The sequence below is a fragment of the Dermacentor albipictus genome, chromosome 1 (genome assembly GCF_038994185.2).
Source record: "Dermacentor albipictus isolate Rhodes 1998 colony chromosome 1, USDA_Dalb.pri_finalv2, whole genome shotgun sequence".
NCBI lineage: Eukaryota > Metazoa > Arthropoda > Arachnida > Ixodida > Ixodidae > Dermacentor > Dermacentor albipictus.
Genome location: NC_091821.1, coordinates 335,568,259 through 335,586,721, shown reverse-complemented (window position 1 = coordinate 335,586,721; position 18,463 = coordinate 335,568,259). Strand labels below are relative to the sequence as shown.

Below are 18,463 nucleotides of genomic sequence, written 5' to 3'. Positions count from 1 at the left end.
CTTCAGTCTCGCAGCACACCTAGGGATTCGCTCCACCAGTTGTGCTGGTACCACTATCGCTATCACGAACGAGCAAGTTGCTGCACCCAGCCCCGTTTGTGGATGGGAAATGCACCGGCAACTGCCTGTTCATCAACACTGCAGCCAAGCTGCCCATCGTTCCCGCCACAGCTGCAGATCGCCAACACGACAAGTCCACACCCACATTACTATGGCGTTGTACAGGGTCCGATCAATAATGCTTGACATCGGACTCCGGCGCTAGTGCAGATGGGCGTTTGTGATCGCCAACGCCGGCTTTACCATACTGGGAGCGGACTTCCTCAGCCATTTTAACCTAGATGTGAGTGTTTGCAATTGGTGCCTAAAGGATAATGCCACATCCCTTGATGCACTTGGCCTGCAGTCCAACCTCGCATCATCTGGCATCTGTACGTTTCGGTCGGTCACAACGTACGACAAGGTACTAGCCGAGTACCCACAACTCCTGTAGCCACAAAACAATGTGCTGCTCGTGAAACGACCACTGTCCCACCTGTCGCCACGCGGCCACGGAAGCTTGGTAGACGGAAGTTGGAAGTCGCTCGCCGTGACATTGAGCACATGTTTCAGCTCGGCGTTATTCGACCTTCCTCCAGCTGGTCTTGACCTCTCCATCTGGTTCCAAAGCAGGACAGGGGCAACTGGTGGCATTGCGGCAATTACCGAGCTTTGAATGCTGTCACTACTCCGAATCAATATCCCCTTTCCCACATACATGACTTTGGCACTCGTCTCGCAGGAACCAAAATATAAAGCATGATCGATTTGATGAAGGTATACAAGCCAATTCCGGTCGACCCCAGCGACATTCTAAGCTCGAACAGCATGGCGCGTTTTTCGCTCGCGAAAAACGCGACGCGCAACAAACGCCCGCGTTGCCGCCGACGCGCGAGCACTCGTACGAAAAAAAGGAGTGGCGCTTTCGCGCCGCGTTTTCCGGGTTGCCAGACAACATAACTCTCAACGACATGCATTGTCTCTGTTACCGCATATGTAATATGCCCTTAAACTTACAGAACACTGCAATAAAATTAATCTTAGCGTAATTAGACAGCGACATTTTTTTTCCGAAGTGTATTTATCAAGCTTAATTTCAAGCCGCAATATTGTGTGCGAAACTGTGACTATGTACCTTTCGCATGCTGAAAGGCCACTGCTTGTTTACAACTTCACATATAAAAAGTAGTGTCGGCCTCTACCGAGCAGAAGAGGCGATTGCTGCTATTAAGGGGGATGCCGATACTGAAGCAAGAAAAAATGCGGGTCAGGAGGTATATGTGGGTGCGTCCTGCATGGTTGAGAAGAGAGCGAGTGCCATAAACTGGTAATATTATTAGCAAATTGTCTTGCCAGCATTAGCGATGAGACGCGACGCTTGTCCACTTTATTTATTAGGGCCTCGTTGAAGGTTGCTTTGTCCATTTTAGGTGAAAACGATGCGCGAATGAAATCACGGTAGCGCGTATTTTCCCTGACGCGTGCGCCAGTTCTGCCGAGAGAAAAAAAAATTTGCTCCAAGGCTCCAAGGAGGTTCCGTCGTTGGTGGACGCGCCGCGCGCCGCGTTTTTTTCTACTCCGAGCAGGAGCACGCGGCGGCGAGATTTCGTGACGAATATGCTGGGCACGCGTCAAAATGATGCGCGCGTCCCACCATCCGCGCGTCAATCGCGCCATGCAGTTCCACCTTAAGACAGTAATCCCCACTCCATTTGGCCTATTTGAGTTCGTTCATATGCCTTAAGGTTTGAAGAATGCAGCGCAAGCTTTTCAAAGATTCATGCATAAGGTTACACCATGGAGGAAGGAAACTGAGGAGAGGCCCTACCCCCTCCGCACACTAGGAGAGAAGTGTGGAGGAAATGACGTAGTAGGTTCTCCCATTTTCTTTTTTGCTGTTTTTTTTTCTTTCTTTGCTGTAGCGGTCACGCCTTTCGGGCCACAATGGTGGCTTTGTTATAGTTCTGTGCACTGACACGTGTTGCTCCGTAGGCTCCATACCGTGGCAAAGGCGTCATGCGAGCAGGTTTGCGTTGGTCTCCGCGTTTTGTTTAGCTGCGTTGTCTGGACCGTGCTCTCCCGGATGTTGCTGTGGCCAGGTGGGACAGTGCGACCACCCAAAGTTTGTTTCAATAAAGCACAATGATTCCTCAAATGAGAATGTGTTTGTGCTCATAAACTCCAAATGGATCGCAAATGGGTCGGTGTGCCGTATGTGTCTCCAGTGCGTTCTTGCAGTGCAGTGAGAATGCGTACATTTTTTTTAGTATCGCAAGACGTCTAGCTCGCAAGACTGTCTCGGGGCTCCATGAAGCCCAAGCAGAGAAAAGCAAGTAAAAGGGAGCAATTAAGGTGACCTTTTTTTATAAACACGCAAGAATTGGGCAGTGGCCGTGGGCAGCGGTACCTGCGGTTGATGAGAACAGTTCAGTTGGCTGGCCTTATAAGGCATGTGTATTTTCATAAAAGCCGGTAAAAGCAGCCGATTCGACCTCACGGCCCAATTTACGAAGTTCATTATGAACTTCTTTCAACATGACTTCGGCAACGGTAATGCAATGAGACATCGCGATTGTTCAGTATTGCTGTGGAGCGAGCGCGTCCGAGCAGCCCGGTTGCGTGCAGCACGGCATGGTTTCGCAAGTAATGTAAACAAGATAGGAGAGCTGGCCCGATATGGGGGAGCAACGCCAACTTCCAGTTTCACTTAGCTTCAAAAAGAGTGACGTCAGGGCCTCTCCCGAGTTTCCTACCTCCATGGCATACACCGAACTCCCGTCCATTTTGGTCTACCTTGACGACATTTTGGTTGTAAGTCGCATAGATGAGCACAAAGAGCACTTTCACCTTCTGTTTGATCGACTGGATGAATACGGCCTGGTCCTAAAGCCCCAGAAATGCATTTTCTGAGGCCATTGGCCAAGGATTTTCTTGGCCATTGCATTTCACCCCAAGGCATCATGGGTACGGGCACTCGAGCACTTTCTCTCTTCAACCTCCTTCCCAAAGTTGCACGGGTTTCTGGGGGTCAAATTTTTATGGGCTATACGTACCATCCTGTGCGCAAGTTATACAGCTGCTTACCGAGCTGTTGCATTGAGACTGCAAAAAACCGCCTACCTTCCGCTGGTACTCAGCGCACGAACACTCTTTCCAGGAAGCCAAAATACGGTTGGCGACTGCAGTGTTGCTGATTAATCCGTTGCCCAACGTGCCAACTCGCCTTTCGTAGACGCGTCGACCACGGCATTGGGTGCAGTACTGCAGCAGCATGATAGCATGATGGCACAGGCTGGAGGCCACTGGGCTTCTTAAAGTACCTGAAACCTACAGAAGCTCGCTACAGCACTTTCGGGAGGGAGATGTTAGCCATCTATTGCACTCTCAAGAATTTCCTCTTTCTTGAAGGCTGTAGATCTTACATTCTGACTGACCACAAGCCAAGTTTTCAAGAACAACAGTTCTTCGTACTTGGAACATGAGCTTTGGTAACTTTCCTTTATCTCCAGGACTGAAAATCAGGCAGCTGATGCACTGTCGTGGATCGGTGCTGCAACTGCTGGCCCTGTGGATTTCCAATTTCCAGTTTCCGCACAGCAAAACGACGCCGAGCTGCACCAATTGTGGGAAAAAGGCTCATTGCTCCAGTTTGCGAAGGTGCTGCTTCCGTAGACAACAATATTGATCACGTGCGACACATTGCAGGCAGTTCCTCGCCTGTTCGTGCCCCATCAGTTTCGGCAGCCAATATTCTATTCACTGCACAGGCTAAGCCATTCCAGAATCAAAGCGACACAGAGGCTTATATCACAGACCTTTTCGTCTGGCCAGGGATCAACAAAGACGTTGGAAGCTGGGCAAGAAGCTGCCAAGCCTGTCAATCCGTGAAAGCGATCCGGCACATATGTTCAGCGGTGCAGCTGTTTCGACCAATAGAGAGCTGTTTCTATCACGTGCACTTAGACTTGGTGGGGCCTCTACCGCCCTGCCAAGATTTCAGGCACCTCCTCATGTGTGTCAACCGGTACTCAAAGTGGCCTGAGGCAGCGCCTTTACAAGACAACATGGCCGAAATAGTGGCGCAAGCATTTGTTGCTACGACGGTGTCGCAGTACCGTTGCCCTTTACGAATAACTACTGGCCGAGGCCGACAATTCCAAAGCTTTATTTTTTTTTCTGCCCTGGCAAGACTGCTCGGCATGCACCTGCATAATACCACGGCTTACTACCCACAGAGCAACGGAATGGTCGAGCATCTCCACTGACAACTGAAAGCGTTACTGACCACCACGCTTGACAGACAGCAATGGGTGGAAAGGCTACCTCAGTACTACTGGTGTTGCAAACAACAATCAAGGATGAGCTCAAGTCAGCACAGCCGAGATGCTCTATGGATCAGCGACCTGCATTCCAGGCTCGTTTTTCGGCACCCAACAAGGCACTTCGTCAGCAGCTGCGCAGCGCTTAGAGAGGCTACATTATTGGCTTGACCAGCTTCGACTTACACCCCCACGTATAACCCGCGGGCAGTATGTGTTTAGTTTCCTGACAATGGACACAACCACACACGTCTTCCTGGGGCGCGATTATATCAAGTCCCCACGGACTCCCTCCTATGAAGGCCCCGTGGTTTTCTTTTCAGAGAAAAACCTTGAAGATTGACATTCGTGGCAAAGAAGAGACAGTGTCATGCGACCGCATGAAACCAGCCTATCTTGTACATTACCTTTTCATTTCTTCCGCCATTTACCCCTAAGCCTCCGGCATTCTAGGGGAGGAGCCCATGTAGTGACTGTCCTCTATCTGTGTTTCTTGCTCCGCGGCAAACCAGTTTGCCTCGTTTGCTGTGTCTCCACATGGGGGTCATTGCCCCCTCCTTGCCCAATGGGGGTGCCACCACAGCCACCTGGCAAACCTGCTTTTAGGCTACGTTCACACTTGGAAAAGGCCAAAGCACCTGGAAAATCTTTTACATGCATGTCCAAGATGTTTACCTTTGTTTCGCCACTGCAGTGGAAACCATTGCCACTTTCACCCACATCCATCTAGCCTGCACACGTTTATCCTCGTGGTGGCACTGTTCATCACACCAGTTCAAGCGATATGTTTATTCAGTGGCCCATCAGTTGTTAAAAGCTACCAGTTCGCACAACTGCACGTGTTGTCCAACTTTCGTCTACCATCAAAAAGGTAGAAGACGTAGTTTTGATAGTTTTACCTATGTGGTTTTTCCTAGAAATGGACAATAAATAACGGAATATGCCAAATTTTACAACCGGATGTTTACATGCTAGTGCAGCTTTCAGAATGGCTTTCTGCTTTGATATGGCGAAAAAACTGGTCTGAGACTGACTGGGTTCGCCGCCTGGTTTTCCACCTGTTTCGCCACCTAGGCGAGTGGATTTCGTCAAGCTTTTGCCACTTCTGCCTGCTCCGAGACCAAAAGTGAATGTAGCCTTACTGTGGAATAAAGTCAGTCGACCCTCTGTTCTCAACCTGTCAAAACTTGTATTACTTGCCTCCACTAAATTGAGCTCCCAATATACTCCTTTGCAACACTTCAGTACACTATTAACACTTTCGGGACCGGCCCATAGGCCATCGATCCTATATGATCGACGGTTTTGCGCGCACTGCCCCGTTCAAATTTCCGCGCGCTTGGACATGTAGCTCCATCTAGGAGGTCGTCAGGAACTAGACTCTCGGTTTCGGCATAGTTTCTTTCATTTCCAGCAGGTGGCGATACGCGAGAGAGAATTTTCTCGATTGCGGCGGCGGCGGACGCAGTGGAAAATGGCGTCGTGCTCGCGTCCGGTCGCTCGAAAAGAACGCCGTCAATCGCGCGATTCCGCTGCTTCGGCAACGGATTTTTTTGATGAACCGAGCAGCAAAGAGTCTGAAGACGACTTCGGCAGCTCCGATTTTATTTCGGACTCCGATTCGGATGATGATGAGCCACGGACTTCATCTAGTAGCCGAAGGTGAGCATAGTTCCACATTCATTTCTTTCTGGAGTAGGTGAACGGGCTCGCTATATGTTCTCATTATTTTATCTTTACTTGATAGGGTCTCAACAAGCTACGGCAATGATCTGCTGCCGCCAGCGCAGAAGCGGATTGAGTTTTCGCCGCGACGGGAACCTGGCGTGTACTTGGACGCAGAAGTGGGCGTGGCGCTCAGAAGCGGATCAAAGAAATTCTTGACTGCTCTGGACTTCTTTCTTCTGTTTTTCTCGATGAATGTGATCGAAACAATTTGTGACAACACGAACAAGTATGCTTGGACTCACATTTTGGAAAAACCAACGCATGCTTGTTCCGATGGATCTTGGGAAGAAGTCACCCCAAGTGAAATGCTAAAGTTTATCGGACTCGTAATTTACATGGGCGTTGTGAAGGTTCCTCGGCTGAAGCTGTATTGGAACGTAGGAGATCTGTACAGCGGTCTGCTCCCACCACGGATCATGCGGCGACGCCGGTTCATAGCTCTACTCGCAATGTTGCAAGTTGCAGACTTGGACGATGTCACTCAAAGTTCAAGAGGAAAGCTCCGATACATGTGGTGGCTCCTGCAACACATGAACGAAGTGTCAGCGAATCTTTTCCAGCCACATCGCGATCTTTCCGTGGATGAGCGCATGGTGAAATCGAAAGGGCGGTCAGGCATCCGACAGTATATCAAAGATAAAGTAACAAAATGGGGCTACAAGCTGTGGGTCCTAGCTGACCCTGGCACCGGATATACTGTGCAGTTTAGTGTGTATACCGGTAAGCGTGAGCAGCCAGGGCCCCATGGCTTAGCTTTCGACGTAGTTTGCCAGCTGTGTCACAGATATCTTGATCAGGGCTACAGGATCTTTATGGACAATTTTTACACTTCTACTAGCCTGTTCAGTCATCTTCTCAGCCGAAAAACATTGGCTTGCGGAACCACACGCAAGGATCGCCGAGGATTTCCTGCCGAACTGAAGGATGCACGGTGGGAAAAAAAAGCTCGACGTGGCGACATTCGATGGTTGCGCGATCAGAACATCCTGTACCTTCAGTGGAAAGACCGGCGTGTTGTCAACATGATGAGCACGGTTCATACTGCAAATGACACGGTCACCGCAAAAAGAAGGGAAAGAAGGCAAAACTCCTGGACTCAGATATCTATAACAAAGCCTCTGCTGATCCATGATTATAATGCTGGCATGCTAGGCGTAGATAAATCGGATCAAATGATTGGATATTATAATGTTCTCATGAGAAGCGTACGGTGGTGGAAGACTCTGTTCTTCCACTGCATCGATATTGCATGTGTGAACAGTTTTGTACTCTTCCAAGCTCACCGCACATTGCACCCAGAGATTCCTGAGCTGGCACGCACTGCCGGGTTTGACCACCTAGCTTTTAGAGAAGAGCTCATTCGGCAGCTTCTGAATCTTGACGGTGCCAAGCAAGCACACACGCCTCCACCACCCGTCGCAAAACATGCACTCCACAAGCCGGAAAAAGTGGCAAAACGCAGAAACTGCAAGCTGTGCTATGAGCAGAAGAAAATCGAGCTCAAAACTAATGTCTTTTGCAGCACATGTCAAGTTCACTTGTGTTTTACGACTGCCCGGAACTGCTTCGTCGAGTGGCACAAGAACCGTGGGACCTGAGTGGCTGACCACTGGTGCAAGCTAGATTTCACACAAAAAAAAGACAGTTGTAGATACGCGTGCCAAATTTTCACAAGCAAGAAAGGAGGCATTGTAGCACATTTTGTATATCTTGAATTTTTTTTATTATGTTTTTCCACTTGTATATCCATGACTTTTCCAACTTTTTTATGTTGTTCTTTCAGCAAATCTTGAATTTGAGATTTTTAAAAAAATATTATATATCACTTTTAAGTCTAACCTTTCTTTATGCATGAAAGACCATCTAATTAGCTACATTTTGATAAACATTGCAGCAATATAGCGTAATGACTATTCGTAATAAAAAATAATTTTTGACACCCATCAGAATTGCCTGTTTTTTCCCCGGTCCCGAAAGAGTTAATCAGGCTTTTTAACTGATGATGAACAGGACAAATGGGTTGACATAATCAAAAGACAGCTTACAAAAGTATCTTTTACAGCATGTCATCACGAAGCAAGGCAAGCTTTTTTCAGTCAAACACGTCCGGCTACTTGAACAAGTCATCAAGTCAATCCAGCAACTTGTTGCAAATGTGAGCATGCGGCTTCAGGGTGATTATGCACTTACCCTTTGGACACACCAGCTCTGTCGAGTATAATCTTTGCATTAGTCACCACTCCATAGCGCGAGAAGAGCTCATGGAGTTCAGATTCTGTGGTCTGCAAGAGAAACAGCAAAAGCGGCAGTTACTACTGTTGTAAACTACACATTAGCCAAGTATAACAGTCCCACTCAGAGCAAACGCAGTTGTCTACCTAGTTGATATTTCCAAATTCCCCGAGTTTTCCAGGTTTTCCCCGAGTGCTTCTGCAAAATCTCCCGAGTGACACAAAGCTGTATCGTATGTCAAGACGGCCAGACCCCATGTTGCCTGATGCTGTCAAACTCTAGTAGGCATGTTAAAGGATTTAAAAAATGACTTAATCCAATTTGATTAGTAAGGAGTAGTGTTTATTTTATTCGAAAAGAAAACAGAAGGCAGGGCTTAGTAAAATGCACAGCAAATAAAATACCTTTAAAAAAAATGAAAAAGGTAAAGCTTATTACAAATCGAGTCAGACATCTTCAAATATGAATAAAAAGAGATGCATACGGAAGCAAATATTTTCGAATATGAGCTATTTTTATCAACTGATAGCAAGCTCAATGGTATGAGGCCTGAACTGTCACAAGTGGGATTCTCTCTCAGCAGCTGGATAGTCAACCTCAACTGTCCCGACATACGCTCAGCTCGCACACAACACCTCAGTGCTGTGTTTCACAGCTTTTTTTTAAAGAATTTATATTGGTTTGGATGAGAGACACCTGCATCTCGGCGTCAGTGAACACTGTTTTTTGAGCTCAAGCTCCTTCAAAGAAGCGGTGGCCCACTTCCTTTCCCGTTCCTTACTCAATGCGTCGGTCCGTTATATTTTTTACTTTCGCCATGCGTTTGCCGCACGGACCATATGAAACATCCTCTTGGACAGTTGTACAGTGAACGCCGGATTTTTCAGACTTCCTAGGGGCCATGAAATGTCCGAAAAATCCGGCAATCAGAAAAAACGAGTTCATTCCTTTCACTGCCCTTAAGGAGCTCAAATTGCCACAGGCACGTCCGAAAAGAAGCTCCGAAGGTCTGCCAGTACACTAATTAGGCATATCGCTGCTCGTAATGTGACAGGAAACTGTGTGTGCATGCGTGTATAAATAAGAAATACACACTGTGTCCAGTATCAATTGCCCCTTCCCACGCTTGTTAAGCTTCTCCGCAATACTCTGCATATGCTTCACCGCGTCATATTTCTGTATAGGCGCCTGCAATTAAGTTTGGCTGTACATTTTGCGCCACCTAGCAGCGGCGTTGAGCCACGCAAGTAGGCCCTCGCCACCATTTCACCATTGCCCATGCTGCGCTCAGGCCCGCCTGAAAACCTTTTCCAATTTTTCAATGGATTCACCACGGCCTCTCGGCAGCTCCTCCGTGACAAGTGTGAACAGAAAGAACAAGCACAGATACTGTTGCGATCTGTTGGCAGTATCTGTCGGCACAGATACTGTCGGCGTCAAATTGTACCGCCCCCCTTCAATACCGTGGGAAGCAATCCAGCGGTTGAAGTGCATCGTCACGATTCGGTGCGTCAAGTAAAGCCTGTTTCCCATGCAAGCAAAAATGCTCGCGAATCCTGCCTCCGCGCCGCAGAAATCTGTTTCGAGCGGCAGCGGCAGCACTAGTGGCGGGAGCGACGAGGTTCGGGCAAGTTGGAATTTCATCGCAGCGGTAGAGCGGCAGCACCGCTTCCGAACGGCCCGCCTCGACATGTGACCAGTGGAGTACTAATGCGGGAAAGCCTGTGCATAAGATGTTTATTTACTTGCTACACATGGTACGGGCAACATGCCAAGAGAGATTTTCAACGAATTGCTAAGTGCAGGATATTTATATACAATATAAAGACTTGAGAGGCGGGGACAAAGCAATGCTTATGTTGGTAGTCGCAAACTACCAAAATTGGCTGAAAGTCCCGTGCTTTGTGCCAGCAACATTGATATTCCCAGCGGCGGAAAACGCGCAGCGGCAATGCATGTGAAACGAAATCTCGTGAAAAGCTTTGCAGCACCGTGCCACTATTCGCTCCATTCGCTCAATCGCTTGCATGTGAAACAGGCTTAAGTGTTGCTCTTATGAATTCTTGTTAAATGAATGATGTAATATTTAAAAAAAAATAAAAGAGAATCAGCAGGCAGACTCTAAAAATGCACAATAAAGGGAGTGAACTGATTTCCGGTGTTGTAAATTGGTTTAGATATTTGTTTAGCTCATCTCACTCTAAAACAAATGCGCAGAAATTGTTACGTGTCAAATCTAGCTTTGCAAGCGCTCCGTGGAGTTCATGGAATGTTAGTGGTTTGTTGTATCCTTCTAATGACTTGTTTGGACGCAGAGGAATATTTTCAGCTATTCTTTTATGGTGTAAGAACTTTTCAGAATAATTTTCTGAACTTGATACTCTCTCAATGTGCTCACCAAGAGTGTTCGCTTGATGTTCTATTGTATCACCAGAGCCAGTGATGAGAGGAAAATGACATTGTCCTTTTAGTCTACGTACCGTGTTATATACTTTGCTAACATCCGTGTATGAGTTTGTTGAGTATACGTAGTGTGTCCAGCCTTCTTTTTTGGCTATTCGGCAGATACAGCAGCCATTTGCTTTGCACCGCTTAAAATTTATTAGACTTCCTGTCGTTGGTGGCGTAACAATCTGCTCTATCCTTTGTTCTGGCGTTTCTTTGCAATTTCACAGCCTTTGTTCTACCACAGTTTTGGTTTGACCTTATCTGTGCAGTACTGAGGTATGCAGTTTCGAGCAGAACAGAGGATGTGTTCAGTGGTGTAGCTGGCCAGTTCTTCTACACCTAAGTGGTCCACATCTTCCAGGCACAGTTTACATATGTTTCTAAATTGATGAGACATATGTTTCTGCCTTGATGACGCCGGGGTTCTTTGATCGACCTCCATGACCTTCTCCGAGGTGCTGGAGGATAGTGAACTAGGCGCTGAAACTTGCGTCCCAGGCCGTGGAGTTCGATTTAGCTTTGGGACCTGCGGAACCGAGGTCTGCAGGCCCACCTTTGATAATGATGAAGCAGCACTTGCTGCTGCTACCAGGGGGGCAGGCGGAGCAATTACCGGACCACTATCTGTGACTGCGGTAGACTCCCGAGGCATTTGTGACGCGGCCCCTCGTCGCACTGGCTCGGAAAAGCTTGTGTCATCCAAGTACGAAAGATGTTTCCTTGCTTCGTGAAATGTTATATTTTCTTTGACCTTCAGTGCAATGATTTCTTTTTTTTTTCTTCCATTTAGGGCATGTCCTGGAGAAAACTGGATGGCTTCCATCACAGTTCACACAATGTGGAGATGAGTCGCAAGTGTCTGATGGATGATCACTCGAGCTGCATTTCGCACAAGTCTGCCCTCCTCGGCATGCCTGGGATCCATGCCCGTACCTCTGGCACTTAAAGCACCGTCGAGGATTTGGGATGTACGGCCTAACACGCACTTCGACACAGCCTGCATCCAATGTACTAGGCAGCACACTAGTACCAAAGGTTGGTACAATATGCTTTGCTCGAAGTTGTTCGTTATTCCTGCGGATTAGGATTCTTTCTACCTTGATGACATTTTGGTCCTGAAAACCTTCAAGCAGCTTTTCATTACTGAAGTCCAAGAAGTCATCTTCAGAGATTACTCCACGGCTCGTGTTCGTGGTTCAATGTGCCGACACAGTGACTGCTACATCGCCAATGCATTTCAAGTAATTCAGTTTATCATATTGGGTTTTATCCTTCAATTCAAGGAGCAGGTCTCTGTTGGACATCTCTGTGGCTTTGTAGCCAGGTCCTATCGTGTTTGCGAGGCATTTCGCCACCAAGAAGGGGAAGAATTTACACACGCTCGTGTTGCCTTCACTGTGGATTAGTTGGTACTTAGGGACGTGTTCTTCAGTGTTCTTCAAAAAGAATTGAAAGGTTGCATCGATGCACCCTCTCTTTAGAGGGCAATCGAGGGGAATCTGCTTACTAAAAGCCATAATATAGTGATCTTGAGTTCGGCAGCAGCGCCAGCCGCCCACCACCGAGCCCAACGTGGGGACGGAGCAAGTCTTACGATAAAGTCAAGCCCTCGCCAGTTGTACGGTGCTACTATAACCCAATCTGGAGTACCCAAGGTTGGCCACCCACACAAGGTTAACCCTTGCTGCCAGGAAAGTCGGAAGTAAATAGAAGGGAGGAGAAGACAGGAAAGATTGAAAGGGAGAGAGAAAGACTCAGATTGGAGAGGGGGTCAGGAAAAGGCAACTACCGATTTCCCCCGGTGGGTCAGCCCGGAAGTGGTGTCTACATGAAGCAGAAGCCAAAGAGGTGTGTTGCCTCCGCCGAGGGGCCGTAAAGGTCCAAACACCCAGCATCGACTCAACCCCCAGGATACCCTTTTTCCCCGGACACGGTTAAGCCACGGACGGTTAAACCCGAGGAGTTTTACAAGACGGGAGTCATGCGACTCGTTAATCAGTGGGACAAATGTGTAATGCTCATGGAGACTACTTTTAAATAAAATAGCTTGTTTGTCATATATTCACATTGGCTCACTTTCATTTGGCTCACCCTTGTATATTTTGCAGAACTGCTTTATATAGGTGCTCTCCATCGCGACTATAATTTTGCTGCACTTACTCACAATACACCACCAGTGACAGCTGCTCCTGTGCAATACATTGGAACAAGGGACAGCGTCACTGAGATTCTTCCCTGGCCGTTGCATATGCATAGAAATGTAAACAAGGTTCTTGAAGGACAATGTTTATTTATCATATTTGTCCTCAATTTCTTTATTTCATGGCCTTTACATTTTTCATATCAGTGGCATGCACTGCTTTGCTGGTTTCGAAATGATACAGTTCTAAAGTTCGTGTGATATTTTCGTTACTTATTAAATAGACAAAAACATGGAAGTATTGATATCAGTTATTTCGGGCACAATTTTTGGGACATACGAGTATATTCCTTTATGAAAAAACATTTTACTTGTCTTGACAGTGCGTAGCATTCAAGAATTTATTTGCAGCACCTTTGGCAATGGCAATGCAATGTATTTGATCTATCAACAAATTCTATAAGGAGGAGGCCGAGCTGCAACAAGAGCCCCTCCTCGTTTGTGTTTGTACTATCCATTGTATAGTGTTTGTACTATGCATTGTATAGCACAAAACGGTTGTCATTTTCTTGTGGCATAGTAACAATTATTCCACGAAATACACCAACACTCCAAGGACGCCGACATTAAAATGGACTGCTTTAGGCTTGGACTGCAAGGCTAAGCCCTAGCCAATGCATGTCTATGACTGTGTGGTTGCCACTGAACATGCACATCCTGCTAAATTTGGCAACTTCATTCGAAATTAGTGTTTTGGTGCAGGTTGGCACAGCTCGATGGTTTGGAGCAAGATGGCGCAATTGGCACAGCACTTCCATCCCTGTTTGTTGCATTCTTTGTCACCCCTTGCCTTGTACTGTACTGATAAGTTGCCTGGCCAATTCTACTGCTTTGAATGGTAGTTTGGTGTCAACCTGGAAACCAATAAGTGCTACCTGCATTGCTGTCAAGCCTGTGCAAACCCTCAAATAGCAGACTAGGGGGCAAGCATATGGACATGACAAGTGGCCTGGCATAGCATTCTATGAGACAGATGTCCAATAGCCAACTGCTGCAAAGAATGGCAAAGGGACTAATCTATCTTAGATTAACTGTTAGAAGCTTATCTCTAATACAGAAAATGTAACATCAAAATTGGATTGGCTGTTGCCAGTGGCATGCCAAACAAATTAATCACACTAACACCCTTTTTCTTTCAACTATTCAGGTTGCATCGTTTAACAATTACTCACATTTGCAGAGATGCCCCCAACAAATATGCGCTTGGGTACCATGGTGCCGTATCGTGGTGCATTCAGGGCAGCTGGTGATGGGGAATGTGAGCCCTCAGTGCTGTTTGTGGACTACAGAACATGTAAAAACAAGATTAGACAATGCTACAAGCTTAGCACGCATGTACAAACAGTTTCCAGGAAAAAAGAAAATTTGAGTCTCTGCGCAATTTGAACGGTAGCAGACTAACACAGTTGGTTACTTAATCTGCCCTTAGCAATTGTTCCTAGATCAAGTCCTCTTGTTAATGCATTACAGTAATAGACACGAAGAAAAAGTACACAAGATAAGCAACAACAAAGCTGTCGAGAAGACATAAGTGAATTGCATGTCAAATGTGTCATACACCTGTTTTTGCATACACATTGATTGTACTGAACAATGAATACAGGGAAAATCAATGCTCATGCTTCATCAGGACAAAATGCTGGGAGAGTTGGTAATCCATAATTACGAAAAATAGCACAACACACAAATGACCACGAAAGATGCACAATACAAGTGCAGATGGACCAATTCGGTTTTTGACATGCTGACATGGTTCTCGCACGTCACACAGACATAGCACAGAAAGCCACCAATATAGAAGGGTTATAGGTTGGAAAGTTAAAAAAAAAGAGCCTAAAGAACTAATATTGTGAGTGAGATGGAAAGAATGCTGAACAAGTTGGTGTTTTATAGAAAATAGCATGACACTCAAGGGACAAAGAAAGACAGTCTAGAAGTGCAGATGGACAAGTTTGGTGTTTGACAAGCCAAGACACGGTTCTTGCATGATGCACACACACACAAACAATGCATGCAATGCATACACTCTCCATTGTCAAAACACATCAAACTTCTGTAGTCACATAGCATACTCAAACAAGGGAGTTATCAGCAAAAGCTCGCTTGGCTGGTATGGTGGAACATACTCAACAGCAGCAATAAATATTTGGGACAAGGAACACAAGTAGCTGAGATTGGCACTGGACATTAACAGATTTCATATGAAAAGGCTGTCCCCACTGCATTTTCTTGCAGCTTTTATTCAGTGTTTGAGCCTTGCCAAGCTTGAGATGTACTTGCAAGTAAAGCAGGCTGATGTCCAGTGCCCATCCCATCTACTCATGTTCTTTGCCCCACCCAATAGTGCTGCTATGTTCCACTATTCAAGCAAGTGACTATTTTGCATACGAGGCTCCGAAATTTTATACACTACTGAAACCATCTCATACAGTAATGTTTCACCAGCCTTTAGACAAGATTTACTGTCACATGGCTGAATGGCATGTCAAATTTTTCATGAGTGTTGCCCGTTTGTTGCAGCCTTTATCCTACTGCCATATGTGCATTAATGTTCACATTTTTCCTATTGACTTAGTATACACAGATCAAGGAAAGAGTAAAAGATTGTAAATACGCTTTCCATACTTATTAGTGATATATGTCTTTGGGTAACCGTTTTATCAAAGCATCAAGCCTTAATTCAGTTCCAACATTACTTTTTAAACGAATGCTAGGTTAACACGCTACAACCGCTAATCAAATAAGTGCCGACGTATTTAGGATTTCTCAATAATTCCTCCGAACCTCTTCGGAAGCACTTGTCAGCATCTGACATTTTTGGCCCAGCGTTACTGCACGTGACTAAAAAAGAAACGTTAAAGAAAGAATGAGAAAGGCTGTGCTTGGCTTAACGCAACCATTGTCAGAAATAACAATTTAGCGGGAAGAGATACAAGCAACTAGTGCAATGCGTAGAAATAAACGTGAACATTGAAAACTGATCAAGGCACGGCATAATGACGTAAAATTACAAAGAAATTACCCCAATCGAGGATACCCTATAATGCGAGCCCTACGATAACAGGCCAGTTGCGAGCATACTATAAAGAGAACGTGATCCTTTTTGATTATAACCTCGTACGCCCCACCTCATGCAAGTGAACCTGCAACTGCATGCATCTTTAGCAAAACAAAGACCTCATACAAACAAATGGGCGGACCGGCAGTACGAAATTCTAGAACAAAGGGCAGCAGGTGTCGATAAGTATATGCCCCATAATAACTCAACGCCAAGTTAATAAGGATCAACGCTGATTGTTCTCTAAAAAATGCTGAACATGCACTTTTGTGACCATCAAACGAAACCTGACACGCACTGCTAAAGTTTCAGTGTATAAAACTTCGCCATACAACTGGCCAAGTAGCAGTAAGCTGTAGCCTAACTAGAGAAAAGGTAGTACAATGCTTGCCTGCCCAGCCATGTTTATGAATCCAGGCCCGCAAACTCTTTAGCGCGTATGAAAATTACTGGAGTGGTATCATTAAACAAGCCGAACAGCCGCCAGCTACAAAATCTAAAAATCGGATGGCGCAACTTTTTTTTTCTTTTCCGCGACCTAGGGACAACGCCTCCCCGTTTTTTCCCTACAGCATTCAAACACCTGTGGCGCTCAATCCGAAACCCCAATATTTTGAGCACCAGACGGGTACCGAAAGGCCGTTGATATTTTCGCTCGAAGCTACCCGCGATGTTATGATGATAAGCGCGCGCACACGCATACACACACGCAAATAAAGCGTGTAGTATGGACATCTACTGGACAGCAGTAGCTGACACCACCTGGTAACACTACACTTGCACCTCAACAAAGGGCTCACAACTGCGTAGCAAGACCGACGACCGCGCGGCTCGCGATAATATTGCACAAATTAGGCTTACACAATGTGTACGCAGCGGCCAGCAAAACGACAACCAAATGTAAAGCCATACGTTTCACTTGTAATCTATTGAGCAAGTAATTGTTGTACCATCGCAACAGCGAAAATCAATCAGTGGACTTCCAAGACTCAAACAAGGCAGCATACGCTTTGTCGCACGTCTAAAGTAACAGCAGCGCGCATAATAGTATCGCGTCCTAGTACCTACTGACACCATAGCCACTACAGGCAGCAAAGCGACAGCACAAGCGGCTCTCCCCGGCAGTCTATTTATACTGTGCTTCCAAGACAAGAATAGGCGCCACAGAGCCAAGGTTGCATTTAGCTTTCGAGCGCGGAAGCACTATTTACTCACCATGGCGTTACTGCTGCTGGGATCTTTGGTTGCGCTCTTCAAAACTGTCTCACCTCCTACAACCGCGCCGGGGCAGCTAGCACACAGGCACCCGCCAAACCCTTCACAATTCCGGGACCCGCAGCGCGCCTGCGCTATCCCCGCGCTGCCTGCGACACTGGTGCGCGCAGCGCCGTTGAAGACACGCCGGGGATGAAAAGCGCGCGATGATGGCCATCAAACAAGCAACAGTGAGAGAAAGAAAAAAAAAGCGCCTGCATTTCAAAAAGCAAGAGGCTGATTTGACAGGATAGGCAGAAAAAAAAAAAAACGCAATTATTTCCACACTTTAAACACAAGTCAAATCGCCACTCTTCCAAAACCTTAGCACAGGACAGAAAACGAAACTTCAATCTCGGTTATTTCAACGCGTCCTGTGACGTAGCTGGCGCAAAGCAGCTAAAACTGATTTATTATAGAAAGCAGACGGGCGCTTGATTCAAATGCGTTAATACATTAGCTGAACAAAGGTGAACTACTTGAAAGACCCTAGCTCACTGTGCGTGTTCGGGCACTAGTCCTGCTGAAATCGCCATCATCGAGACGTCATATCTGCCATACGCTCTCTATACGTCATCACGCTGAGCCATCATAGAGTTTTGTTAGTCATTTGCCTCCTTTACTAGATGCCTGACGTATGAGCGGAAAACTAGCTGCCAAACCTTTTCCTTTTTTTTAGTGTCAGTCGCGACAAGGTGTTGGTCGCGAGTGTTAAGCTGGCGGAACCAGCGGGCACTACCTCGCGTGGCTTTCGAAATATTCCTCATGCGTTCGCATCAATCTCGAAGGCCATTAACCTTCATATTAGCTCAGCGTATGTTACAGGCGACAGCTATTCTTGCTCCAGACAACCAACATTTAAAATGCGCACCAGAGGATTGTGCCGACCATAGTTTCATCGCGGTACCGACCACGTAAACACCGTGCTTTTCTTCATCCAATCGCCTCTTGCTAATCTTTGTTTTGATAGTATGGAGTACACGATATCGATAGTGTTGGTCACAAGCGCTACCTTGCGACGCTTGTTCACAACCAACGCCTCCTTTATAAATAAAGGAGGCGTTGTCACAACTGAGGGCAGATTCGTTCCGCAGGAAACTCTTGCTGGGAAAGCATCTAATAAAGGAGGCAATGCTCAGCCACGGCTGCCAGCGGCCGTGGCCAAGCACGCCGAAGCATGTTCTG

General features: G+C 46.5%; 1 protein-coding gene across 5 annotated transcripts in view; it reads right to left on the bottom strand.

Annotated features, from left to right (window-relative positions):
* Positions 1-17,446, bottom strand: part of LOC135915031 (protein boule-like) — a 67,112-nt gene extending 49,666 nt beyond the window's left edge. The window contains exons 1-3 of one of the 5 annotated variants that reach the window (XM_065447995.1): positions 17,240-17,446; positions 14,139-14,249; positions 8,277-8,368 (exon numbers count right to left, since the gene is read on the bottom strand). In XM_065447995.1, coding sequence (XP_065304067.1) covers positions 8,277-8,368; positions 14,139-14,249; positions 17,240-17,242 — 206 coding nt within the window. In that variant the 5' untranslated portion in view covers positions 17,243-17,446. The other 4 variants (XM_065447999.2, XM_065447996.1, XM_065447997.1 and 1 more) reach the window with 4 other exon arrangements.
* Positions 17,447-18,463: the final 1,017 nt, after the last annotated feature.